The sequence below is a fragment of the Phalacrocorax aristotelis genome, chromosome 15 (assembly GCF_949628215.1).
Source record: "Phalacrocorax aristotelis chromosome 15, bGulAri2.1, whole genome shotgun sequence".
NCBI classification, from domain to species: Eukaryota; Metazoa; Chordata; class Aves; order Suliformes; family Phalacrocoracidae; genus Phalacrocorax; species Phalacrocorax aristotelis.
In genome coordinates, this window is record NC_134290.1 from 17,331,294 (window position 1) to 17,358,012 (window position 26,719).

At 40.2% G+C, this 26,719-nt stretch overlaps 2 protein-coding genes across 5 annotated transcripts; both read left to right on the forward strand.

The window, feature by feature from the left end:
* The first annotated feature begins 1,624 nt into the window (after positions 1-1,624).
* Positions 1,625-18,393, forward strand: LOC142064781 (solute carrier family 2, facilitated glucose transporter member 11-like). 3 transcript variants are annotated; one of them, XM_075110201.1, is made up of 13 exons: positions 1,627-1,878; positions 3,461-3,559; positions 4,128-4,288; positions 5,015-5,139; positions 6,663-6,792; positions 6,938-7,086; positions 7,687-7,874; positions 8,940-9,050; positions 9,127-9,228; positions 10,284-10,359; positions 11,284-11,411; positions 16,252-16,317; positions 18,319-18,393. In XM_075110201.1, the coding sequence occupies exons 1-12, from the start codon at positions 1,855-1,857 to the stop codon at positions 16,285-16,287; spliced, it is 1,329 nt and encodes a 442-aa protein (XP_074966302.1). In that variant the 5' UTR covers positions 1,627-1,854; the 3' UTR covers positions 16,288-16,317; positions 18,319-18,393. The 3 variants fall into 3 exon arrangements, with proteins under 3 accessions (XP_074966300.1, XP_074966301.1, XP_074966302.1); XM_075110199.1 differs by lacking the exons at positions 16,252-16,317; positions 18,319-18,393 and adding an exon at positions 11,771-14,267 and having other exon boundaries at positions 1,625-1,878; XM_075110200.1 differs by lacking the exons at positions 8,940-9,050; positions 16,252-16,317; positions 18,319-18,393 and adding an exon at positions 11,771-14,267 and having other exon boundaries at positions 1,625-1,878.
* Positions 18,277-25,111, forward strand: LOC142064780 (solute carrier family 2, facilitated glucose transporter member 11-like). 2 transcript variants are annotated; one of them, XM_075110197.1, is made up of 11 exons: positions 18,277-18,417; positions 18,861-19,021; positions 20,607-20,731; positions 20,988-21,117; positions 21,695-21,843; positions 22,407-22,594; positions 22,743-22,853; positions 23,361-23,462; positions 23,627-23,702; positions 24,380-24,507; positions 24,822-25,111. In XM_075110197.1, the coding sequence occupies exons 1-11, from the start codon at positions 18,292-18,294 to the stop codon at positions 25,026-25,028; spliced, it is 1,503 nt and encodes a 500-aa protein (XP_074966298.1). In that variant the 5' UTR covers positions 18,277-18,291; the 3' UTR covers positions 25,029-25,111. The 2 variants fall into 2 exon arrangements, with proteins under 2 accessions (XP_074966298.1, XP_074966299.1); XM_075110198.1 differs by lacking the exon at positions 18,277-18,417 and adding an exon at positions 19,728-19,860 and having other exon boundaries at positions 18,931-19,021.
* The last annotated feature ends 1,608 nt before the right edge of the window (positions 25,112-26,719 follow it).

Here is a 26,719-nt window from a genome sequence, read left to right on the forward strand (position 1 = left end):
TAAAAGTGAGTTTCATTTGTTTGTCCATATCACAGCAAACATTCCTTAGACGTCTATGCAGAACAAACTGAAAGATCTCCTTAACTGTGTAATAATTCCTTAAACATGCACAACTTTCATAGCGTAACAGAGCTTTTTCTAGAATATAGGTGACATTTTTAACAAAAACAATCAATTCCATTGATTTGACAAAAAACAAGAGGTAAACTCTCAGGATAAAATCCTTCTAAAACTGCTGATAAAGTGAAATGGTACCATGCTATACAGTCATGTGCAGCTCAGAATCACCAGAAATCCCCAAAAATGTAAGAGAAATTTCACTGTGAGCTGGTGGAATTTGCTGCTCTTTGAGATACTCAGTAATTATTTTCAAGGAATGTAGGAATCCTTATGACTTAAACCCCTCTACACTTCCATACAATTCGAGAAAAACAATGTAATAAAAAGGGCACACTAACATTTTGAAATAATAAATAGTCAATAGCTATGCAACTTTCATTTTTGTACAATCAAAATGTTAAAATTGTTGGTCTTCAGGGGAAAATACTTACAAAAATGCCAAATCACTCTAAGTGCTGTTGCAAGCCAGAATAAACAGCATCTGCTATGCAGTTATAGAGGCAATAGCTGGAATTACAGAAGTAACCAAGGTTTTATGATCACCATGTATTTTTTCTCATTTCTGTAGACTCACAGTATTTGCAGTAAACCCTTCTGTATATAATAGCGTTCTGTGTTTTATGAACTGAAAGTACAAGTCCCGAGGGTGAGCTTGGGCATTTACTGACAGCTTCGGTAGAACCCCATTGCCTTGTCTGCCCCCACCCCAAACCTTGGGCAGGGGGGAAAGTCCCCTGGCATGAATAAGAGCAAGCAGAGGACTGAGAGCAGGAACAGCACAAGGCACCAACCACGCATGAAAGCCCCGGACAAACTTCTTTCTTCCAAGTGGTGTCTCTAGTGGAAGACACATAGAGCTACAGGTTGGGCTTCACCTCACAAAAGAAGAACCTCTGGGAGCCAAAAGTGACTTTTTAATGGCTGCAACATTGATTTTGGAGTTGTTCTGTGTCAAAGCTGAAAGCTGAGGGATTAAGATCCCAGTTGTCCCATCCTAAGGAATTTTTACCTTCTTTGATTACTCTCACGAGTAAGTGGGTCTTACAGTTACTGTCTCTTTCAAGCAGAGCCTTCAGGACCAGGTGCTTTATTCCAAAAGCCTCTGCCAGGGCACAATATCTATCTCTTACTGCCTTTTCACCGCTCCTGGCCAACAAACATCCCTATAAACACCAGACAAGAAATACCTTTCCTCAGTACAGTCTAATTGATATATACAGCTAGAACAGCAGAATTAGGCTTTGAAATTTGCATATTTTTCATGTAATAAATTATATTTACTATACCAATGAATCTGAAACAGAACGCCACATACTTTACTTAATAATAAATAACAGTACTTAAGCCTCTTAGCAGCTGCTTTTTGCTTTGTGTAGATTACAGCAGAGGTACTCCTCAGTCTGTATCACAGAAGTAAAGTATTTTACTATTCCTGGAAAACTGTTTAGATTTTTTTGCCTGAACTGTTCTTCCCCCCTGCCCCCCAGGGTGCAAACTTCCTCTGCTTTGAAACTTTCCCCCTGCGGACTGGACTAGATGCAATTATTTCCTGAAATATTTAATCTGGCAGTCAAAGTAAATGTAAGTAAGTGAGTGAAGACGAAATAGTAAAAATTTAACTCTGATCCTTGAAGCCAAATGCCCACTGCCATACCAGCAGGCAGGAGACAGAGACACAGAAGCCTGTGATGACAAAGGCACATCACACACTGGACAACCAGTCCCTAGCCAGAGATGACCGGCTTTTTATCAGACCTGGTAAGTGCTTGGTGGGGTATTTACATCTGTGACATTTTTGTACACTACTAGTGTTTCATAGAAAAAAAAATCACTGTCTTGATAAAACCAACAAGGCTCCTATTCGCTAAAAGCATCTTGGAAGTGGTTCTGCCCACCATTTTGATATATGACAGATGTTAGCACTTCATATGCTCTGTCATCCATCTTTATAATGTTTTTATCGATATATTAACATTTCTTAAATGTTTTAATTTACTGGAAAATATTTGCTTAACTTCAAACATCATTTGCTTTGCTTATCTGCTGAAAAAATAGTTTTGTTAAATATGTGACTAATTATTTAGTGCAAGATATGGCAGGCAGAGGTTTTGAAAGGTGGGGAACAGGACCGGATGATGGCAGCTGTAGCATCTTGGCAGGGATGTTTGTGGGGGCCTGCAGCATATATATCCAGGCTATGGCTGAGTCTTGAACCCTCACACATCAGTGAGATACCTCCAATTCGGACAAATCCTTTTTGAGAAAGAGCTCTCAGCTCCTGCTGGGTACATTTAACCTCCCATTCAGGAAAGAGGAATATGGCAGGGCACCTCTGAAAGGATGTCGATTTTTCATTCATTCATGGCATATTCACTATGTCCTGCTGCAAAGGCTGCTGTAGAATAAACCTAAGTAAGCGCAGTGCTGGTTGTGTATTCTCAGATCTGTAATCAACCAGAGAAAAATCAGAAAAAATATCCAATCAAAATGGGATTCCTGTTCTCAGAGCGCCCAAGATATTAAGATGACCATGCTGCTTGAGTCAGGCAGGTGGGGCAAGAGTTCAGAACTGATGATGGTGATAAGAGCTAGAAATGACACTTTCTTCCTACAGCACATCCTGAGCAGAACCATTGCAGTAGGGCACTTCTGCCCCAAAACCCTTCCTTGCTGTTCCTTCCTCTCCATCTAGGTAAAAACCTATGGATTTCCAAGGGCTACCATGCTGACAGGAATCTGAGTGGAAAAACATGCTACAAGCAACAACAGTCTGGTTTTTTTTCTCCCCATTTCAGACTTTTCTAAAGTTTTAGCTGCTGTGGGTGATTTCAGGAGGCTTTGCCACAAAACTTGAGTTGAGGGATCACTGCCCGCTATTCAAGGGCCTGAAGGGTAGCTAGCACAACAGCTGCTCTCTCAGATAAGATAGGAACGGTCTGGGTACAGAGGGCCTGGTCACTACTGTGGGCACAGGTCTGAGCTGCAGGTAGCCTGGCCACTGCCCAGACAGCAGAGAGAAAAGTAAGACCTCCTGCCCCAAAACCACTCTCACATGCTTTAGCCCTGGAGTGTGGAATGACCTTCACCTTGCTACTCTGTTGACTAATTATAGAGAAGGGGAGGGAAATGTAATAGTTTCCATAGATAAAGGCTGTATTTCCTTGATTTGGATGTAGGGAAATCGCAGGGGGATGTATGCTTCACACCAGGGCAAGCAAAGGGAACATGCCTATCTGCAAATCCCTTGAACAAATGAGATGTGTCTGGAGAACAAAAGACACATTCCAAGACCAGCCTGATGTGACTACAAGCTTAAGACGATTTTGTTCTACCTCTGCAGGTGCAGTACCGGGGGCTCTTTCAAATTATCACTGTCCTGGGGATTGGTGGAACATTCCAAATTGGCTTTCAAATCTCTACAATAACCTACATGTCTCAGGTAGGCAAAGATGTATATGGCACACTGGTTAACGGTAGCACTGAGTCTACCTTCCTGCTTGAGGATGCTCCTCTCTGGCAGTCAGCAAGGGTTTAATCACAACATTGCCCTCTCACAATTCTTTGCCATTTCTATGCTATCATGTAAAGCAGAACATGTGAAAGCATTGAAAACAGAAGACAAGAGAGAGACCAATAAGTTGTTATTTATAGAACTGTTTGTCAGAAGATGCACACTGATTGGGGTGGCATCTGTCTCCCCGGTAAGCCTACAGCACATGTGCCTACTTAAGTGGTCTCATTTGACACTATTCTTCACTAAAAGTCCGTGCCTCGGTTCCTCACATTTCAAGGACAAAAAAACAAAGAATGAACTCCTTTTAATGGCAAAATGAACACCCCATACTCTATTATACTATGTCCGTTAGCTAATGCACACTTTATGAAATAGTGTGTCTTTATGAAATAGTGACTTTAGCTGAAGCAAGAAAATTATGTTCTAAACATAATAAAATACATGCACTGGAGTCACAGTTATTGTTAATGAAAATTCTTTTTTTCTGTCTCAGCATGTTAAGGCTTTCATTAATGAAACTTGGCTGGAGCGATATGGCTACCCCATCCATGAGGATAAACTCTTGTTTCTATGGTCTATCACCGTGTCTGTCTTTGGTATAGGAGGTCTCTTGGGTTCTTCAGGAAGTAGATACCTAACTGTCAAGTATGGCAAGTATGTATTTTAAAGACAATTTGTCACCTGACTCTTAACTTAAGGAAATGACAGTTGAGGTTTCAAACATGAGACAGACGTAGGCTTAGTCATGGCTGTAATACTGCCAACTTAGCAGTGGTGTCAACAGATTTTGCTGCTTCTTGCCCTTGTCCTGTGGCACAGGCTAATCAGCTGTGCTGCCAGCTTGTCACACCAGATGCAGTTACTTAGGTTGGATTAGTCTTGGCAAGGAGGAAAGGCAGCCCCACCCCCGCCTAAAGACAGAATAGGTTTCTTGGAAGTGCTACTCAAAATATAGCAGCATTGAGATGCTCCTAAGTGCTACATCAACATGTTTCATGATGTATTTTAAAGTGCAGAAAAGCTTTAAAACTTTTCTCTGCTACAAAACCCAAAAGTGTTTCCAAACTCCCAGGTCTAGCCATGTGCCAAGACACACCGTGAGTCCAGAATATCCGGTGCCAACAGTGTGGAAGGGCTTATTTTGTCCTGGACCATTGACATATAATTTCACAAAACTGGCAAGACAATTTCACCCAAGATATCCTATATGCCATATCCGGTGCCAACGGTGTGGAAGGGCTTATTTTGTCCTGGACCATTGACGTATAATTTCACAAAACTGGCAAGACAATTTCACCCAAGATATCCTACATGCCAGGAGCTTACGTGCCATTTCCCTTCTGATTTACAAAAAATTTTTTTGCTTTCTTGCACTTACAGAAAGAAATGTCTCCTGTGCAACAATCTGCTCATGATAGTGGCAGCATCCATCATGGGCTGCAGTAAAACAGCTCAGTCCTTTGAGATGATTCTAATTGGGCGCTTCATGTGTGGAATAAGTGCAGGTAAAGTGATTTCTCCCCCAGGTCAGCAGGCTTTCCCAAATTTTTACATCTTTATTCAAAGTAAATAATACCCTTCCACTAAGAAAATAAAATACTAAAGTCAATGATCCCTTGTCAGAAGATCTTCTATAACACCCAGCAATAAAGAGCAAAATTACTACTAATTTTGCTGATACCAAATTAAATTCAGCTTTGCCAAGTGCATAAATATTCAGAGCTGTCAGAAATATTTTGACACAACATGAAACAAAGGGTTTTTTCTGATGGAAAAACATGTATAATATTACCTTAATTTTGGCTAGCAGCACTGGAAATTACATGGTATATGGTTCAAAGCTAGTATCCTCATAAGGCTCCAGAGAACCAGGCTGTCCAAGGCCATGGCCACTTAATTTTGACTCTGAACATATTTCAGGATGTTCTACAAGGTTATTCAACGTGCTTCAAAGCAGTAAGTCAGTCCTTGGTTTAGTACAAAGAACTGGACCTAATCAAGCAAAATCACTCATGGCAGATAGATCACATGCAGCAAAAACATCCTGTGCTGGTATCAGTATGCCTCGTATTTCTCTCCTACACAAGAAGCTGCTTTTTCATTCAGTTTGGATAATCACAGGGATGCCTATTTTAACTTATTTTATTAGAAATTCATATCTATTTTTCAAATAACCAGATTTTGTACATTGCTTCTCTGACATACAGTTGTATTAAAGAACTACAGTTGTATTTTGAGAACTACCCACCCACAAGGGCCCTGCTATAGTCTAGAACCTGCACCATGCTTCATGCAAAGACTTAACTTTTATTAAAGATACCACATACCTGTATTCCTTTGCCATCACATAAAGCCAGGAGAAGAACGTGTTGCTTTCAAAACAGAGAGAAGGGGCTGTGACCACCATATCAGGAAAAAGCTCTTGTTCAGTCTAGTTTTCAGCACGTCTGAGTAATTAAGTACTTCACGTATAGCTGGAAACATCAACTCTGCCTGAAGTCATCAAAATTATTGCTGGACAATGGAAAAGAAATACTTGTGTCTCCCCCTAAATCATGTACAATTCAACGTTGAACACAGCGCTGTATATTTTAATCTGCAATGGACCTACCATACAGCTCTTCTACAGCATTATGTCAGAAAAGGCTGAGATTATGCAGGTTAACTACAAGCATATTTAATATTACCACAGGATGTTTGGTTATGCAGCACTTGCGTACTCTGTGTCCTTTAAATTATGCTAAGGCTCACAAGAGATACTATGATGAGACTTCACCTACACCCGAAAGGGAAAACTGTACATTTCTTAAGATCAGAAACTGCACTATGAAAAGAGGACCAAACATTTTGTAGAAAGGGTTAGAAAAGCTAGTACTGAAAAATCTCATACATGGGTTGAGGTATGAGAAACAATTTGGTGCGTGTGGCAGCTATATTCTGTAATGCTTAATTATTGACATGCAATTTTATTTCCAATAGTTATGAATGCCTTCTCTCTTCTCTCCCATAATTCTCTCCTCACCTCAAGGTCTTTGTGTTCCTCTACATCATCAATACGTTGGAGAAATTTCCCCTAGGAAGCTACGTGGATTTGCAAACTCTACTTCCTCTTTCTTTTGGTCACTGGGAAAAGCCATAGGGCAAATTTCAGGACAAAGGTAGAATACAACTGATTTCCCACCCAATCAGTTTCTGGATCCCCTCTACATTTTGCTTCTTCCTCTGCTTTTCCATCCATTCCTTTCTGTCCTCAAAACCAATGCAATTCACTTTGATTCTATACGCACATTTTATCCCCACCAGAGAGCTGCTGGGCAGCAAGTCCCTGTGGCCCATGCTGATGGCCTCCTGTGGACTTCCAGCACTGGTCCAGCTGGTTACTCTGCCTTTCTTCCCTGAGTCCCCGCCATATCTCCTCATGCATAAAGGAGACCAGGAAGGCTGCAAAAAAGGTAACTGAGGGCTCCAGGTTCCTGTTCCTCACTTGACTTTCAATTGCTTTGTGATGTTTGCTCTCTCCACTTGGAAAAAAATAAACAGGACAAAGTTTCTCCCTGCTCATTTCCAAGATGATTCTGTGAATACTTACTATGTATATTTTTATTGTAGTCCCCACATCGAACACAAAACTACTTCTTTCTACAGTTCTGTATTACAAAGCCTTTTGCATTCAGCTGCCACTACCTGTGCTATCACTCTGATGGTAAATGATAAATGGCTGTTTGCACTGTAGGGCTCCACAGGGCACCTCTTAGCTCTGGTTGTTGGCTGTGTACCCTGATCATACCCTGAGAGGAAGAAGGGAGAAAAGTAGGACCCATGGGCAGGGAGTCATTGTGCACCCCATTAGGCACCTCTGTCAAAACAGGTCCCTCTGTGCAGAAGGGGACCAGGGCTCTGGAACATCCTATAGGATATCTCTGCCTTGCATCACAGCCACAGCTCATGCATGCTGTGCTGCCAGACACATGCATCAACTACTCAACAAACTCCTTAGGCAACAAACAACATAGACAAACTAACATGGCAGATCTTGCTCTCCTCCTCCACAGCCATAAGGCAGCTTTGGGGTGAAGGCCATCACCAAGCAGAGATTGATGACATCATGAAAGAGAAGGCAACAATGAAAAACATCAAGATCATGAGTGTCCTGGAGCTAATGAAAGAACAAGCTTTCCGTTGGCAGCTGTACACGATAGTTATTCTGACCACCACAGTTCAGCTATGTGGCATCAATGCAGTTGAGTGTATTTCGCCCTTAAAAGTCTCAACACTTACTGACAATCTTAAAGGACACATTATGGCTTCCAGGAGTTCCTCCATTTTTCTCAGGCTTCTCAGGCCACAACTTGCTGTCTGCTAGCCCTCCTACAGGACAGCAGCAGCAGTCCGCAAAGATTGGCTGGGGTCTTCACATGACATCCCTTTGGCCAGCTCTTGGTCCTTGCGGGAGTTACCTTCCTCAGTTAGGCTTATTTAACAGCCATTTTGGGAAGCTGTTACAAGGCCCCAGAACCCACTCTTACAAATGAGCCCACCCTATATTGGCAAAATCTGCAGTGTAGTTTTATGTTACTGCTCCCTGCAACTGCTGCTGTTTGCCCCCTGGCTCTTACCAGCCTAAGAAGTTGGGATGGCTTACTCTACCTTTAAAGCTAATCAACGAGCATGCTCACTGTTCTGGCAGCTTCTGCAGCTCTCCCCCTCTTCCTCACAGCAGCATGCTTCTGGGTTCGTTTTGAAGCCACAGCTTTGCAATTACCTGCATGATTCTTCCGCCTCTAACACCACGATGCAGCAACATCTGTAAAGGAAATACACAGCTGAGTCTAACACAGCTTAAACTCGAATCTTTATCACCTTAGCATATCTCCATACAGTAGCAGAGATACCTGAAAAGAAAAGGTGCTTGTTTTACTCCCTCATGACCGCATAACACATGCTCTTCTTTCTTGAGAATATCCTACAATGATGTTTTTGGATGGGCTCCAGAAAAGACGATATACCTGGCTGTTTCTGAAAGCACCTAAACGGGACTCTGCAAACCTAATTACATTGCAGCAGCTGGAGGTCCTTTTATCCCAGCATTTTATCTTTTACCAAATGAATGAATTAATTACATTTCATAATGTTTTTTGTCTGCCACTAAAGTGAATACTACCAAAAAGAGTGCAGAATTCTAGCTCGCTCCAAAGCTGAGGTGCATGCTCCTTGCTTAGCAGCTTCTATCCAGGGCAATGTCACACAAGTATGGGTAAGAAATAATTTTTTTTTCTCTTACTGTTTTATGTATTTTTTTTTCCAGATCTATTTTTATACTTTTGAAGTCCTCCAGGCAGCTGGCCTTGATGAAAGAATGATCTCCTATATGACCCTCTGTGTTGGCCTCTCTGAACTTGTAGCTACTGTCATCTGTGTAAGTCACATTACTATAGGAATGGGCCACAATTTGCTCTTCTGGCACTGATACCAGTATGATTTCTGTCCTTCAGAGCTCCATCATTGAGCGACTGGGCAGAAAAGTGCTCCTAAGAGGAGGATATTGGATCATGGGTTCACTGCTAGCTGGTATCACTGTGACTCTCTCCCTACAGGTAAGGAAACCCTTCCCATGGCAGATCTTTCTATTATCTGTTCTAACTTCTGCTCACGGGCAGGGTCATGCTACTGAGAAAGGAAAGTTAGGCTTAGAAGTGCCAAAATAACTTCTGTGTTAACAGATTACCCTGTGGGAGGGGAATATCCTAAAGGTCAAGCTTGTCTATACATAGGATTAAACCCTCTCTCAGCAAGTACTCTCTTGTACTCCTGCCTTCCTTTCACCATGGCCTCGGCACAGGAGCACATAAAATACTGGGAGACTAGCACTGATTCCTGATTTCATCAGACTGCAAGGACCAAACACCACCCAGCATAGATCAAAGGATGGTCCTAGGAAAATGGTCCTTTCTATTCTCGCAGTTTTTAACAGGTAACAATAAAAACCCAGACTTTTTGCATCAGTTAATTTGAAATTTAACTTTGCTGCAGAAGACACTAGGAATGTACATATCTGTTCACAGACTGGAGACCAGTTCACCTTTATAACACTGTGACATCGCTGTAGCTTCTTCAGAAGCAAATCTACTGGGTTACCAGTATTCATCCAAGAGACACTACTGTAAAATTAGCCTTGAAGCAAGGTAGCAGCAGACTTCCAGTTTTGCTTCATTCATGTACGTTCTTAAACACAGGAGAGAGAAATCTCGTCTCATATATTCTTGACTAAGATCTAGGAAAGTTCCCTTCCAGTACCAGTTATTGAGCCTATCACTTAACAAAAGTGAAGAAAGATATGATTTGGCCTTCTCATATCTCTAAGGGTTCGGGGAAGCACTGTGGGGTCAAGAAGAAAGGACAGGGTGGAAAAGTACTATTCAGACTTCCTGTAATTGAAGGCTTCCAAGCTGGACAGCTGCTAGCAAACCTCCTTCTCTGCTCACCTAACAAAAACCTCACTGCTCCATCCACAGGAAAAAGCACACATATTTCTCTGTCAGTTCCCCCACACTGTATATTTTTTCTTGAGAGCCAGTGCTGGAAGACAAGCAGCATTTCTCAGCTATGGTTATCAACAAATTTCACCTAGAAGTTTTTTTTTTTCCCCCAGGACTGGTATTTCTGGATGCCATACTGCAGCCTCTGTCTGATTATCTTGTTTGTAGTTGTCTTTGGAGTTGGGCCAGGTGAGTACTTAATTCACAAGAAATAAAGGAATCAAGTCATGTGAGCTTATTAATACAGCTAGGAAAATGGTGCATAACATTTAGCATAAGTAAATTCATTTAACCTAATCCTGTAGTCATTTAAACACTGTGGGCCCAATCATTTGCCAGAAACTTTAACGCCATCAGGTTTGGCTTTTGCTAATGGGAGAAAAAGAAGAGAGCAAAAAGTATTCACTGGAAAAATACAGAAAAAAAGAGCAAAAGCAGGTGGATAAATGATTCTTTTTTAAAATACTAAGAAAAGAATGAAAAAGAAAAGCAAGTGTTCTTTTAAATTCAGTGTTGTATTATGTTACATCTTATGCCACATAGACAGCAGTGCAGAAGACCAACTTTGGAGTAATTATTTTCCTCGCATATACCACCTGCTCCTTTTAAACTTTTTTTTTAAAAGCCTATTCGTTCTTAAAATATTTGCCATACTATATGGCACGGTGGAATTATTTTCCTAACTCAAAGCTGTCAAAGTCCTGTGACTTCAAAACATAACTGAAATGCCCAGGAAGTGAATCGGGAAGATCACTCATTGGTGATCTGGCAGTATCATGCTGGGAATTCTTCTTAGTAGTAATAGCTGTTATTACTCCATCCTTACACAGCTTCCTTCATTAGGTGTCAGACTTTCTCAAGTGTTAACTACTTAATTCTTGAATCTCCCCAGTAAATGTATTTGAATAATTTGCCACTTTAATAAACTGATGTCTAGCAGTTTATAAGATGCCACAAACATTCTCATTTCTAAAAGCCAGTGACATACTCAAGTCTTTTGAATGCCAGTCCATGACATTAGCACCTACTTGCTGACTGTGTAACAGTAACGCTTCAACCAAATGTTCAAATCAAACACATCAACAAGTAATAATTCTTATTCTTTCCTTTCAGCTGGTGCCACAGTTTCCATTAGGATTGAAATTTTCAAGCTCTCATGCAGACCATCCGCCTTTGTGATCAGTGCAGTTCTCAACTGGCTGGGAGTCTTTGTGATAGGAACAACCTTTCCATTCATCGTGGTGAGTGACTTTCCCTGGAACACTCCCCAGGGGCACGAAGCTCAAGTTGGCCATGGGAGCAGGAAGAGAAGCAGGAGATGACAATGCCATGTCAGACTAAACTGGCCTTGGCACCTGCTCTCCCAAGTCCACTTTTGCAGCTGAAGGGCCCAGATTTGCCCAAGATACTTATTCAGACTGAAATATTTACTGACTGAAATATTTTCTGTGATTCTGTGATTTGTCAAAGGTCAAAATGCAAGAACTCTTTATCAAATTCAAAGTACTTTGGGACCCAAATACAAAAACTGTGCCAAGAAAGTGACAGAAGAAAAGATAGGCTTATCTTGCTCTCTCTCTCACTTTGCTCTTCCCTGCAGGAAAGACTCAAGCACTTCTGCTTCCTCATCTTTATGGGGGTACTTTTCACTTCAGGGACACTTATCCACCTGTTCCTTCCAGAAACAAAAGGGAAATCAATTGTGGAAATCACAGAAGAATTCAATAAGCTAAACTTTAAAAAGAAGCATGTTCCAGCCACTCCAAATCATGTCACAGAGGATTACACCTTCTGCACCAGGCTTTGACCCACCATTAGAGGGAGTCAGGCTTCTTAAAAGGAAGGAAAAAAAAGACATTTGTCATTTTCTGACTAGCAAGTCAGTCCAAATGGACTGTCAGCTTTCATGTCTGTCACTTACAAGGTTCCCGTTTTGCCAAACCAGCACCTTTCTCGAACACTCCACTCTGGGCAGCTTACAGAGGAGACGATGGCTGGTATTAACAGGATAGATTTGTACGAATCATGAGCATTTTGGCTTCATTTGCTGATGTGTAAATCTCCTCTATAACAGAGCAATTAATCACACTGAAACTACATGTAGAATTTATAAACACTCTGGTGACCACAGAGGAAGGGAAGACCTGCAATCCCCTCTCTCTAGGTTTTCTGAGTGTGTTTTTATAACCCTGAAATGGGAATAGTGAAGTCCTTGACTTGCTATCTCTGGCTAGGGTTCAATCCATAACAGATTAAAGAAAAGTTGAGTGGAATAGGAGAGAAATTCTTTGTTTCTCTAGACTCAACCAAATAATCAAGCCTTGCCAGGTTCCCATGCATAACATCGTGTCATTCTGTTGTATCTAGCTCGACAGACTTCAACCCTTTTGGACTGAAGTTTTCCAGGGCAGCAGCCCTCCTTGCTTTGACTTAAATTTAAGTTTTTGCTAAAAAATGCATCCACATGATTCCAAGCTCAGAATTGTTCATGGTAAAGTATGGGGAGAACGTTCATATACAACTGTTCTCAAGGGATAGTGCCTTTCAGTGGCAATACAGCTAAAGGACTTATGGGTGGAATCCAGTGGTATAAAACACAGCACCTAGAGTCATTTTAGATATTCTGTGCTATCTTGCCCATCACCATCATCATCGTGACTCTGTAGCTCTTATTCTAGCATGACAGTTCCCTCAGATATCTCACAGGCTATGAATCCCGTGACAGTTTAGCTGCTACTTTGTGCGATTTTGGCTACCTGGATCCAGTTTACCCCAGAAGAACCGCCCCAGACCCCAGTCTGGAATCCTGGCTGTAATGGAATACCTCTTGCTTTACAGTTTCTCCTAAAAAATCTCCATATAGTACGTTGCTGTACATGCAGCATACTGTCAGCAAATGCTCGGTCATGTCCTCCAGCTCTTGATACAGGCAGGGCTCCTGCCTGGGGTGTATTTCTCCATCATGACTAAGAAGTGATCACATATCCTCATGTTTCAGGGATGTGCAATCAGTACAGACTCCTCGGTTATTGTTCCCTGCAAGTGTAGGTACTGATTGACAGCTATAGAGATGACTAAATATTTTATCAGACCCATTTACAGTGAAAGTAGGAAATAGAAGTTCCTTATGTTAGAATTACAAGGTGTTCATTTAAGCATTTCCTATAACAATTCATGGTTTCATTTACCATCTCTCATAGGAATTTTGCCATTTTTACAAGCATGTAATGTGCACTAAGATAAGGAAACAAAGTGAAAGAATATGTTAAAATATATAATGTGCAAGTTTTCTGACTTCCAGATTTAGTGTGATATACCATTCCAAATGATCTCTGTTGTAGGAATGGGTGCAATATAATTTTCTACACTGATCTATAATAAACATCCGTGCTTGAGTTCACATACTGCAGGCTTTCAAACTGTGAATGATCTTCAAGGCAATCTGACACTGAATTCCTAATTCTTCTTCCTGCTCTACATAGCTAAACATGAAAAGAGTTTGTGAGCCTTACAGGGTAGCGTGATCTTGTAAAGTACCACAGCAATTAATTTCACCAGAAACTTTTTTTAAAATGTGCTAGCTCATGGGACTTTTCTTTTCTTTAGAAAGTGTCTCATTTTCTGCACTTTTCCCTCTATTAATGAGAGGCTCACACAGTCCTAGTAGCAAAGCAATACTATTAGCAAGAACATGAAAAAAAGCTAAGGTTTGCAGTGGAGCACACTATACAAATTAAAATCTATACTCTAGACTTGCACAGTAAAATAAGTGTTTTTAACTCTGGTATTGCTTTGACTGGCATATTTACTTCAACTCAAATAAGGCTATTCAAAATATTGATTCAATTTTTCATGTTAATTGCTGCGTATTTTTATTCGGAAATGTGAATCATAATAAAAATGGCAGATTGCCTTGTAATAATACTTCTGGCCTCCACAAATGTTTCTTTCCCAACATCAGCATCACCCTTAGGGACAGCTGACTAGAAAACAAGTTATTCGTGCACACGCCCTTCCATGACTGGGGTTTTCCACTGTTCCTGTCTTTAGTATTGAGATTCCTCACTACTAAAGACTTCTCGCTAGAAGATAACCTATGAAACATGAAGTGACCTTAAAATCAGAAAAGCTCGATAATTTTGGAGTGTTCCATATATATATAACAATGCGATTTAAAACTACCAATAGTTGGTAGACAACTACCAATATAGTAAAGAAATCTCAGCTTTTTGCAAAACAGAATTCACTTTTCCTAACCAGTCATTTGGAAAACAGCCTTCATTCCATTACAACAATACCTGAAGTCTTTGGAAACACAAGTAGCGTGGCATCAGGTAGCATTGCTGGAGTGACTCTCTAGTGAGCCACTTCTCTGATCTCAGTTATTCATTAGATGTTATTAGGAAAGTCTTCCTCATAAGATCCTCACCAGAAAGTAAGCAGATGCTCTGTGGAACATTAACGTGACAACAAAGCAGAACAGCTATTTGGAGCACAGGTCAACCTTTGCCTGTACTCAGTGGAGCAAGAGCTGTATGCTGGTAAGAGTCTGGTCAACGGACAAAACAGCGAAAAGCTATGGTTCAGATATACATAGGAGGTGACAAAGAGGACAGTCATTCACAAGTTTCAGGAACACAATACGTACATTTCCTTCCAGAGACATCAGCTGATAGGCAAGATATGTCTCAAATACTGACTCCAACTGAGGCAGATATAAACACTTAAAAACTGAACCAGTGAACTGCTGTCAGATAGGCACAAAAAACATAGATCTGGTCTAGTTGGTCTGTATTAAGGAAGGCTTAGCACAGCTTGGCTGTGTCACATGTGACTGTAAAATTGCAAGATAAATGACTAAATGACTTGATATTGTGAGATTTACTGTCCTGATCACAATTACAACTAAAGGATATCTTGTAAGATACCTGCTAACTAGTTGTTAGCACTAATTATGAAACTGCACACCTAATAAAGGTGGCCTCTGCACAGTGTGAGTAATAAGGGCAGAAGAGCAGTACAGTAACTAATCAACATAAAAGCAAAAGATATTATGCATTAAGGGCATTACGAGAGGAAGACTCTTAATCTACCAAAAGCAGGAATCCTAAATGAAAGTACAAGAGCAAGGAGTAAAAGTTGCAATATGTATAAAGTATACTAAGTCGAAGTGGGTGAAGCAGAATGTAAGAAAACATGTGCAACAGGCTGCGTTTGAGGAGGAATGCCCCATGCTGGTAGCTAGGTATTACTGCCTGCTTGTGTCTTCCCCCCAATATCATCAAAGCAAGGCAGATGCTAGCAACTAACATGGAAAATTATATTTAAGCCATTTACCAACTTAATACATACAAAACGCTCTTAACTATGAAATAAATGAAGTTAAAGCCTGAGACTTTTCTATCTGAAGGAAGAGATAACACTCCAGCTATGGAGGTTACAGGACAGTTTCAAAGCATTTTTTTTTTCTCACAGACACAAAAATAAATATACTGACTAATGGCAAAAGCCAGACAAAACTGTGCATGACGTTGAATCTTCCTCTCCCAAGCTACTACTAAACATCTGGCTGGTCAAACCTGGTGTGCCACTGCAGAATTGTTAAGTTTACACCCCATTCCAAAATGACAGAGCTTTTCACTTCCTTTAAGTAATAAGTTACGATGTGCTCCAGTTGCTGTCACGTGAAGAGAGGATAGCTCTTTCCAATTAAATGCCAAAGTCCTATAGTTCACTGTCCAAGCCCCATCTAAAATTCCCAACAGATAACTTTGTCTTTTTATTTCTCAGCTTATACTGAAAACTAGGCAAGTTATGATTATCGGAATAATGTTTAAAATTTATGTCTCAGTTCCCTATCCCCCTAGCACAAGACTGCCTGCAAGGGTGACCATCTTGTTTACTTGGGCTAGTCACAACCATTGGTTGAAATATTTAATCCAACAATTCTAAACTTTGTACATTAGCTGAAATATGTGTAATTAACTCAAAAACCTTTGAAGTAAAATTTAACTTCAATAACATCGGGCTAGTTCACTAACACTGCTATTGCATAATGTGAGCATTTGGTTCTTTCGGCAGGTACTAGCCAGTAAGCAACAGGAATCGGCTCTTTGATAGGAGATGGCTACCTTTTTCTCTGACCTGGTGAGTATCTGGTCACTTTTTCTCAGGGCTCTGACTTATAAAGGACAAATCTAACAAAATAGTAAAGATCCAGGTTCCTTAAAGATTATAAGCTCTTTTGGGACAGAGACCATCTTTCTCTTCTGCATTTAAAAATCACCAAGAACAATGGGGCTTGGGGCCATGAAAATAATGTTCCATGCAACAAGGTTAAAATAAAAAAAATAAAAATAAAATAAAATAAAATAAAATAAAATAAAATAAAATAAAATAAAATAAAATAAAATAAAATAAAATAAAATAAAATAAAATAAAATAAAATAAAATAAAATAACTAAAGTCCTGGCAGTTCTACTACTGACAATGCTACTGTATTTTTGTCTTCTGAATTACTGAAAACAATACTAATCATTAAGCACTTGAATTACTTCCCAAAGTAATGAACAGATTAACTGTACTGCAACAGGCTAAGAAATTAATGACATAAGGTTTAAAATAAATTACTTTCCTCATTTCATCCAAAGACGATTAATATGATCCACCAAGAGTTTCCATAGTCTTAAACAGGGAAGAAGTGATAAGTACTTCTTGCTCCATCTCTCAACTGCCAGCAAGAAGCTATTTTGCTTTCCTTTTTAAGTATTAAAATTGTTAATTTGTAAGTCTATTGCAAAAATAAGGAAAAGTGAGAAGGTGAGTTCTTTATTTGTTTGAAAGCTTTTCCCAATCAGAAAATGCACTGAATTCAAGACAGTATTTTAAAGGAAATGTAGAGTGTTCTGGTCCATAGCTTCTTGTCATGTGATAACTTGGGAAATCCAGCTGTGGACTAATTCAGTAACAAGCTCTTGAAAGACAGACCTAAGAACTATAAAAAGGGGCATTCTTCTAAGTATCTCCCAGTCTAGCATTATTCACACTCCTTTGTTCCAGCCTGACTGCATTTTCTACCAGCTTCTCTTCATCCAGGCACTGATCTCCGAAAAGCTGTGAGCTCATGAATTTCATAACTGACATGAAAAGAACACAGAGCACAGTGTCCTCTGTACAGAGATGGTGTTACTGTCCTGGTCTGTAATGTGCTGAATAAAAAGGGAGAAGCAGTTAAACCTCAAAAGACCCTAAACAGATCCTGATGGGGTTAAAATCAAAATTGTCCTACGTTTGGTCTGCTAGGTACAGTATAAGCTGTTTGAGGATAGCTCCATCTAGCCTTGCAGGCACTTGGAAACAGGACAGACAACCAGTGGTATCACATATCTCAAAAAAGTCTGAGTAGTTACATGTTCTGTTTTTCTGTATTTACAGTTAAAATTATTTCATTCCTCAGAGCAGCCAGTGTATCTCAATCCCTAAACCTTGACCAAGGAAATTACAGATGGACCGTATCTCCCCAGCCTGGAAGATGCCAAGCACATACTTTCATGGTTAAATAACTAGAAAAATAAAATATTAAGAAAGGAGAAATGATATTCTAAATCAAAGTCAGGAAGATTTTTGTTTTAATGCAATTATAGGGGCTATTCCAAATTATTATCTTCTTTTCGTAGTCCATGACTTTCTGAAAAAGTTGAATGTTAGAAGGATCTTTTCTTTATTATTCTTAAATACACAACAGTCAGAAATGAAAGCAGAGAATATGATAAAATGTTGTTGATTTTTAATGCTGTACTTTTGTGGCATAACATTGTGGTTTGATATAGATAGGTTACTGTGGATTGCAGACGAGGAAACTGATTCCCTCTTCCCCACATCCAGGACTGACACCTTTATCCAGCTAACCTGTCAAATATTGCAGGAATACAGTGAGAACTGTACTATTGGGAACATATTTTAAAACTCCTTCTCCTTCTTGAAAGCAAAGTGGTGGATTATCACTCTTACACTTAGTCTTGCTATGGCACTGTGGCTGATGATTGTACCTTGGCAGTAGGTTAGAGGCATTTTGGAAAAATGTTTAAATCCAAGCACAAAACTAGATAATTGGAGAAGCTGATGGAGATTTTTATTTTTGCTTTTCAGGTTCAGTTCCAGGGACTATTTCAAATGATCTTAGTGCTGGGAATTGGTGGTAGTTTCCCATATGGATTCCACATTTCTGTCATCAACTATCCTTCTGTGGTAAGTAGCCACCTCCCTGAGGCTGAAAACACAAAATGTAGAGCTTGAGCTCATCATTCCACCATAAATTTCAAATTTACTGAGCATTCAGCTGATACATCCATGCCTTTTCCTTGCCTAAGAGTGACATCAAATGTGTAGAGCACTTTTTCTCCTTTAAAGGACAGGATGGTACTTTCTGTTTTAAATAAGTTGTTACCACATAGTCTACAAGCCTCCAAAGGAAGGCAGAAAATGTGCTTTTAGCGTGCTTCCTCAGGAAGCTTACTGACTGATACAAACAAGATTTTGCAATGTCATTTCAGCTAACTTGTTTTACTAAGAAAGTTAGTCTCGAAAGGAGTCTAATATTAGAACCACAGGCTAGATCTGAAGTACAACAGCCAAATAATACAAAGGGATCTTATACCCATTGTCTAGTCAAATCTCCTTTTATTTTTCAGCACATCAGGAAGTTTATTAATGAAACCTGGATAGAGCGACATGGCTCTCCCCTCCATCCTGAGACAATCATGCTGTTGTGGTCCTTCATTGTGTCTGTTTATGGGATAGGAGGATTCCTGGGGAGCCTCTGCTGTGGCTACCTGACTACAAAATACAGGAAGTAAGTGTTCCTTGTAACAGCTCAACGGTCAGAAAGTACAGGGAAATACCAAGGTGAACAAATAAACCTCTTCGTTGAAGCAGTCTGACTGAAGACTAAACTGATTTGGTTTGCCAGCACATCCACCTCTTTCAAGTAGCAAGCAGTCTTCTAGCTTGTTTACCTGCTCTCCCCAGTGAACTGTATTTCTGTAAAGGATGCATTCATCATCACATCACTGGATCAGTTCCTCTGGGAGTAGCAGGAAAGCATAACTGCCTTGTGTTCTCCTCAAGATCCCCTATGACTCTCATAAAAATCTCCCAAGCTCTACAAACCCCCAAAAAGGAGCTGTATGTCTTGTAACATGCTATATGCAGTTACTCTAACCACCTGGAAACCACTCTGTGGAAGATATCCTTAAGGGTCATAGAAGAGCCAGATTTCCATTTAAATGCACTCATTCTGGGGTGATGACGTTATATTAAATATTCAGATCTAAGCTAATGAAAATGTGAACAGAATAGGAAAAAAAAATTCCCTGTAACTACACTGTGAAGATACAATCAGCACCAAATAAATGATCCAAGAGGCAACTCTGCTCTTGGCAATCCATTTTAATGAAAGTCAGTTCCAAACTGTCTTTCCCACTGGATGGACAAAGGATTGCTCACCCTCTCATCTGTTCTCAGTGCCTTGTGTGTAACACCACTAATTTCATTTGCAGAGAAATTGGCAAACATATCTACTTGGTGTGACCCACTTAAAGATCTGCTCCACAACCCACTGATCCAGAGGCCCCTCATATGGGTCTCAACAAACCATCTTAGCCTGCCTGCAATTGTGTTCTTTCCTATCAGGTAAGTGCCCCCAAGAAATTTCTTGTGGGACACTGCCTCATCCCACACTCAGAGGGTCTCCCAAGACTGGAAACAAGATCACACACTTCTCCCATGGGTTATTTAACACATGATAATGTAATTGCTGAATCAAAGCCTTCTAAACAAAGGATCTGTGTGAATCCTTACTACACACAAGAGGATGCTTGTCTAGCAAGCATCACGAAAAAAATAACTGAGTGCAAAAGACTTTGGTCTGAGCCTGAGACATCGGGGTTGTGAAAATACCAGCCCACGATTCACAGAGTGTCTTTTGAAATATGCCTCTAAAAACTGTTTTGGCCATCTCAGATCACATCCATTTAGCCAAGAGCATCTTTAATATGAGCCATTCTAGTCCAGGGGAGCCATGGACTTGGATTATTTCTGGGGAACAACCTGACATTTTATGAGAAGTTCTAGCCATTTAAAAAACTTGGTGACAACCTGGGCCAGTTCTTTGAGCTCTTTCCCTACTTGTACTGTGGAAATGCTGATGAAGTGTTCCAACTTTTTAAATTCTAAGCTAAGAAATATTAATTAATTCAAATCTTAAGGATCCTGAAATTCTAAAGAATCACTTGGACTATCCAAAGTCAGAATTATTTCAGCCATTCCTCAAAACAGCAGGAATAACTGTACCATGCTTCCTGTCACAGCAAGATTAGTCAAAAGAGTACAAGACATTCTGATTTCACACTAAATTCTTGTGGGCTTTTTTTTCCCAGAAAAAAGTGCCAAATGTGCACCAACCTGATCATGCTGGTAGCTGCACTTTTCATGGCCTTCAGTAAAACAGCCAAATCCTTTGAGATGATTCTGGTTGGACGCTTTCTCTATGGCATTGGTACAGGTACGTGCTCATGACACTGTGGAGAGCAAGCATCCTTGCTGGCCCACAAATGTCTCTGTAGGTATTGCCATTCTTGGAGAATTATTTTTAAAGCAAATAAACTACACACTTAACAAAAGTTAACAACATCATTTCTTTCACAAGAAATTTTAATTCAAATACCAGAATAAATGGGAACAATGTAAGAGAGGATGGAGTCAGAAAGTTAAGCTTTTCTCAGTAGTTTAACAGTCATTTATCCTCTTCTATCTCAAAGGTTTTTCTCTCAATATACATCCTCAGTATGTAGGAGAGATTTCACCCAAGAAGCTGCGTGGATTTACCAACTCCACAGTTGCTGTTTTTCTGACACTGGGAAAACTCACAGGACAGGTTATTGGACTACGGTAAATATTCCAGTCTTTCTATCGGATTACACTAAAAGTAGGAGAAATCTTTCTATGACCTTAACCTATCACCTAGTCAGTGACTGAGAAACCCTCTCACCTTCCCCCAAACAGGCCTTATCTTATGCCAGAAGAAAAGTTTTTATCATATTTGAGGCAAACATAATGTTAAATATAGGAGAAAGAAAAATTAATTACTCATAATGTTTTCTTCATGTTTCCACACCCTTTCTACTAGGTGACTCCCCCTTCAAAATTTACTACACTTACATGAAAAGTGTTAGCAAGATATATTGGACTTTTGGTCAAACAGTGGTCAAATCAGTCTCATCTGCTCTCTAGACATTATATTGGATCCTGATGATATTTAGAAAGTTTTTCAAAATGCCAAATAATTTCTTTAAGATTGTCAGAAATTAAAATAGCCAAATTTATGAAATTTCCTGAATTATCAATTCAGATATTTGCTCCACTGTGCCCTTGAATGGATTCTGAGCAGCCCTCATCACTCAGGAAAAATTTTCTCAGCATTCATTCCATTATTTCAACATAATTTTATTTCACATATGCTTTCTAGGGAGATTTTAGGAAGTGAAGCTTTGTGGCCATGGTTGTTAGCATCTAGTGGACTGTCAGCATTGGTTCAACTGGTTACCCTCCCATTTTTCCCTGATTCACCATCCTACCTCCTGATACAGAAGGGTAATGAGGAAGCCTGCAGGAAAGGTAGTGTGTCTACTTTCTTCACTTCATTTGGTACGTTAGAGGGACAGCCTCTGTAGAACACAAGAGAGCAGGGCAGAGCTGTGCAGCATAGTGCAGTCCCATTGAGTAATAGCAGAGGCAGCTCTAAATAAAACAGCTGAGGTACCCTACGGCAATAGATCTGTATTAACCTGGGGCCTCACTCAGTCTAATTTAATCAGTTAAGACAAGAACGATAGATATATATTAGCATGTCTAAGATTTCCCACTTTGGTGGGAACTACTTTATTTCTTTAAAGGGAACAGTTTAGGCAGTTTATTTTTTATTAAATAAAAAGGTACTTAAACGTTTGCTTTGTTTCCAATTAAGTCAACACAACATTAGAAAGATATGCTCTACTGACAACCAGAGAAACAAAATTCTTCCCTTTGCTGACTGCCCCAGACCCAACCAGATGGCAGAAACAGACAGCACCAACACCACGACCTATGCCAAAGGACAGGCAGACTAAAAGGTTTAATGTAACCACTCGTGATGGAGCTATACTGGTAGAATAATCCACTGCCTTCTTTCTCCCCAACAGCCATCAGGAAGCTCTGGGGGGAAGGAGACCATCAAGCAGAAATTGATGACATTATGAAGGAGAAGGTTGCAATGACGAGTACGAAAACCTTGCGTGTCCTCGAAGTAATAAAGGAGCGATCTTTGCGCTGGCAACTTTACATCTTGATGACTGTCATGACTACCTTGCAGCTCTGTGGAATCAATGCAGTTGAGTGCTCTCTTTATTCCCAGAACAAGAGACAACACTAGGCAGCATTACAAACCCCTCTAAGTTACTGGCTGTTACACCACTTTAGAATTGCATCACAGTTGCCACACTTTCTTCACAGGTGCATTTCCTCTCTGCATTTTTCAGATATACTTCTACTCTTTTGAAGTATTCCACACAGCCAAGTTTGAAGAATACCTTATCCCATACGCGTCCCTGGGAGTTGGGTTGTGTGAATGCTTATCCTCTATACTGTGTGTAAGTCTTCAGACTTGAGTTTGAAGGAAAAATTTACTGCGGTCAACAGTTGTACTTTTTCTTACTTACAACTGGGCTTGGAGAAGATTTGCGTAATCTAAGATTCACCTTCCTGCTTCTGCAAAACCATATGCAGGATAAAAGGCAGCTCTTTTCCTAAATTATTTGCAGGACTGTATGTCTTTAGACTAATTTTTATTCTGTAAAATAATTTTCTGATATTCTGGATTAGATGTGTGTATGTATGTGTGCACTATTGGATATCTAAGAGCAATCAAGAAAGAGAACTGTCTAACAACAGCCTAGGGTTGACTAATAAACACAGCTTAATTAATAATGAACTAGCTTTGTAGAAGCTGATAAAAATCATTAGGAATTAAGAGAGTCTCAAATGACATCAATTTCTGGCTATTATTCAGATAAGTCTTCTGTGAAGAACACATGGAGAGGGGAGGAATTATTTCATTTGAGAACTGGGATTTATGATCCCTGTTTTCTGCTTTTCAGAGCACCCTTATAGACCGATTTGGGAGGAAGGTGCTGCTATGGGGAGGATACACGCTGATGTGTTCTGTGCTAGCACTCCTTACCATGACCCTGTCGCTGCAGGTAATGAGGCAGCAGCCTTCTAGCTACTTACCCAGCATCAGCCGACCTTTCTGGTCTTGCCTCACAGGATATGTACAAAAATTTGAGTTGGTGGCAGAAAACACAGAGCTCTGCCATTCTGTCATGTATCTAACAGTTTGATATCACTGGTTTCTCACTTTTAGCATCAGGTTTTCTGGATGCATTACTTCAGTGTTATCTTGATCTTCCTGTTCGTTATCTTCTATGGAATTGGACCATGTGAGTACATCAGTGGCAATGCTGAGAGGAAATTTTGCGTCATATTGGTTGGTGACACAACTGGCAGAGGAAGAACAGACTAGTCCCATGGTAAAAAGTTCTGGAAATTAAGGAGGAAAGGGCCGATATGTGCAAGTAGGAGGCAGGAAAAGGATACAGACATCTCTAAGTTTATTGCCGATCACATGATCTAAATAATTTAAAATACAGTATCATCCTCTCCAGAGGGTGTGAGACAGAAATTTCAGGACGATTTCTAAAATACTCAACTAGAACAAGATTCTAGGCATTGCCAGGTATATTACCGTAATCATCTTCATTAACTTAGTAAGTTAAGCTTTATGCCTGCCAACATGCTTCACGGGGAACTGACCACAGGAGCCAAAATGGGAGCTGGTTTTATAAATTACTGCACTAATAATGGCTACCAGTGCAATATAGAACTGCACATACCCACTGGCATCAGAAAAAGGATTCCAGTATGTACAAGAGAAACCTAAATTAACAGCTGTAGTCCCTTTCTGGAATCAAGGTCTTTCACCTTCATAGCAGAGCCTACCTGCCAGCAGGCCACTGATTCTGCCTGTCTGTCATTTTCTACCACTGCTGTCGCGAGGGTCTTTGTCAGGAGCAAGCAAAGGAGTATACCTGGTTTGTGTTTTGCTTTTCTCTTTCAGCTGGAGCCACTATATCTATCATGGTTGAAATCTTCAGTCAGTCATTCAGACCATCAGCCTTTCTGATTGTTGGCTGCATCAACTGGATGGGACTGTTTGTACTGGGGATGATTTTTCCATTCATTGTTGTAAGTGACTCTAACTGGATCCCTCCCTCCAGGATAATCCACTTCCAACTGCTGACAGGGAGCAAAATAATAGCAATAAGTTGCAATGACATGCAAATCTTAGAGCTCTGTCCAAACACCAAACCTGCTCAGGAATCCCCCAAGCCTGTTAGAGGAGCAGCAGTTGGAAACTTCTCTTTGATAACCCCATCCTGGTTTGTGTATTAAGAACACCTTTGAATTTTAATTACTAAGACACAGACTTGCACCCAAGGGCAGGGAAACAGAAATGAGATTTTTATTTTCCTTATAGTGTCTCCCATTTCTGCTTGCAGGATAACCTTGGACCCTTCTGCTTCCTTATCTTTTTGGGAATCCTTGCTTTATCAGCAATTTTCATCTACCTGTATCTCCCCGAGACCAAGGGAAAGTCAATCATGGAAATAAAAGCAGAGTTCCACAAGCTGAATTTTGGAAAAAAAGAAACCTCAGTCACTGAAAATAACTTTCCTAAGGAACAGCTGTTCTGCACCAAACTCTGAATGTCCAGAACACAAATTTGCATCTCTTAGAAAAGACAGGAAAAAATGTTGCAGAACTAAACAGGAAACATTAAAAACAATCTGCAAGCTGTTTTGTGTCTTACTCCTTTTTTCTTTTTTTTAAATCATAGATATGAAATTCATTATGCTAGAATATTATTTCTTCCTGTATCTAAATATTTTCACAGACAATTTCATCACTCAGTTTTAAGATCTACTGGTTATAACGATATTTTTTTCTAAAGAAAAAAAACCCACCTTTAATGCTAGTCTACCTTGTGAAGTTTTAAAACATTTTGTTAACAGTCCATAGGGCACAAATCCTGCTACAGGAACATACATACAAGCTTGGCTCACCGCCCTGGACCCACAACCCTGGGCCTCAGTTGATCTCTCTTGTTCCCAGGAGTCCCGTCCAACGTCACAGACATCTGAACAGTTTGTTATTGAGCTTTCCCAAACAAGACCTCACCAGCTGTACACAACTTAGAATCAGGAAACTGCTGACAAATAGTTCAGGGAAGAGTATCTGAAATATGAAGGAACAAGTGAAATAAGTTAAGGCAAACCAAGGGAAGGAAGGATTAAGAAGGCTAAATGATCATCACTCAGGAGGCTGGGGAAACACAGAAGTCTCTAAGATTTTCCTAGCAGGCTGATAGAGGAAAAGCTAGATAAGTGGTTTAGGGTGACCTGAGCAGACATGGGTTTAAAACTCAGCACAGTAAATTAGGAAAAATGTTCCAGCTACGGTAACAGCAAAAAAAATACTGAAAATGAAATTGTACTGCGCAACAATCCTTCTGGAGATGTAATGGAAGTCTCAGTGGAGAACATCCTAGTAACTCCAGGCAGGGAGAAGGACCAGCCAAACAGACTACTTATTGTATGCAAAAGAAGTAAAATGGCTCCTATAAAATACAGCACACTCCCAAAAGCATCTGTGGTATCTAAGGATCTGATTTCCAGTCTGGTACAGAAGCTTCTGGGAATTACATCAGATGTTTTCAGGGAAGGAAGAGTTTGTTTTGGAAATGTTTTTTTCTTGTTATGTAAACAAGCTGGGAATACCCAGCGATTTTTGTACCCAGCAGAAAAAATAGGTTGTGAAGTTCATCAGAAATACAGTCTGAGTTTTTCCAAGTGACCGCTAACAACTATAGTTTGATTTGTGACTAAATGCTTTGGCTCATGCCACCTGCTTTCAACTACCTCTGAAGAGAAGATTCCCCATTATTACAAAGAGAAGCTCCTCTCTTTATGGATGGAGCCGTCACTTGAGTTTGTTTTTAATGCTTGGAAACGTGCCCTGAAAATTCTGTTTGTACAAACAGACTTTATTTCTGGAAATTTTTTCAGGATTTTCATTATTTTCAGAATGCTTTGGATACAGGAGACACAATCCACTAACATGGGCTATAGATGAACACTGGCACATAGTAATTAATCTCTCAGGATCACAGAATCACAGAATGGTGGGGGCTGGAAGGGACCTCAGGAGATCATCTCGTCCCACCCCCCTGCTGGAACAGGTGGCATAGGACCGCGTCTAGGCGGGAGTTTGAATGTCTCCAGGGAAGGAGACTCCACAGCCTCTCTGGGCAGCCTGTGCCCCTGCTCCAGCACCCTCACAGGAAAGGAGGTTTTTCTCATATTTAAGTGGAACTTCCAACTTGTGCCCATTGCCCCTT

Bases quoted from the DNA above. Each gene is read 5' to 3' on its own strand.
- LOC142064781 (XM_075110199.1), top strand. From the start codon at position 1,855: ATGACCGGCTTTTTATCAGACCTG. The intron at 4,289-5,014 runs GTATGTATTTTA...TTGCACTTACAG, and splicing joins CTAACTGTCAAGTATGGCAA to AAAGAAATGTCTCCTGTGCA. The intron at 10,360-11,283 runs GTGAGTACTTAA...CTTTCCTTTCAG, and splicing joins TGTCTTTGGAGTTGGGCCAG to CTGGTGCCACAGTTTCCATT.
- LOC142064780 (XM_075110197.1), top strand. From the start codon at position 18,292: ATGGAGATTTTTATTTTTGCTTTTCAGGTTCAGTTCCAGGGACTATTT. The intron at 22,854-23,360 runs GTAAGTCTTCAG...TCTGCTTTTCAG, and splicing joins GCTTATCCTCTATACTGTGT to AGCACCCTTATAGACCGATT. The intron at 23,703-24,379 runs GTGAGTACATCA...TTTCTCTTTCAG, and splicing joins CTTCTATGGAATTGGACCAT to CTGGAGCCACTATATCTATC.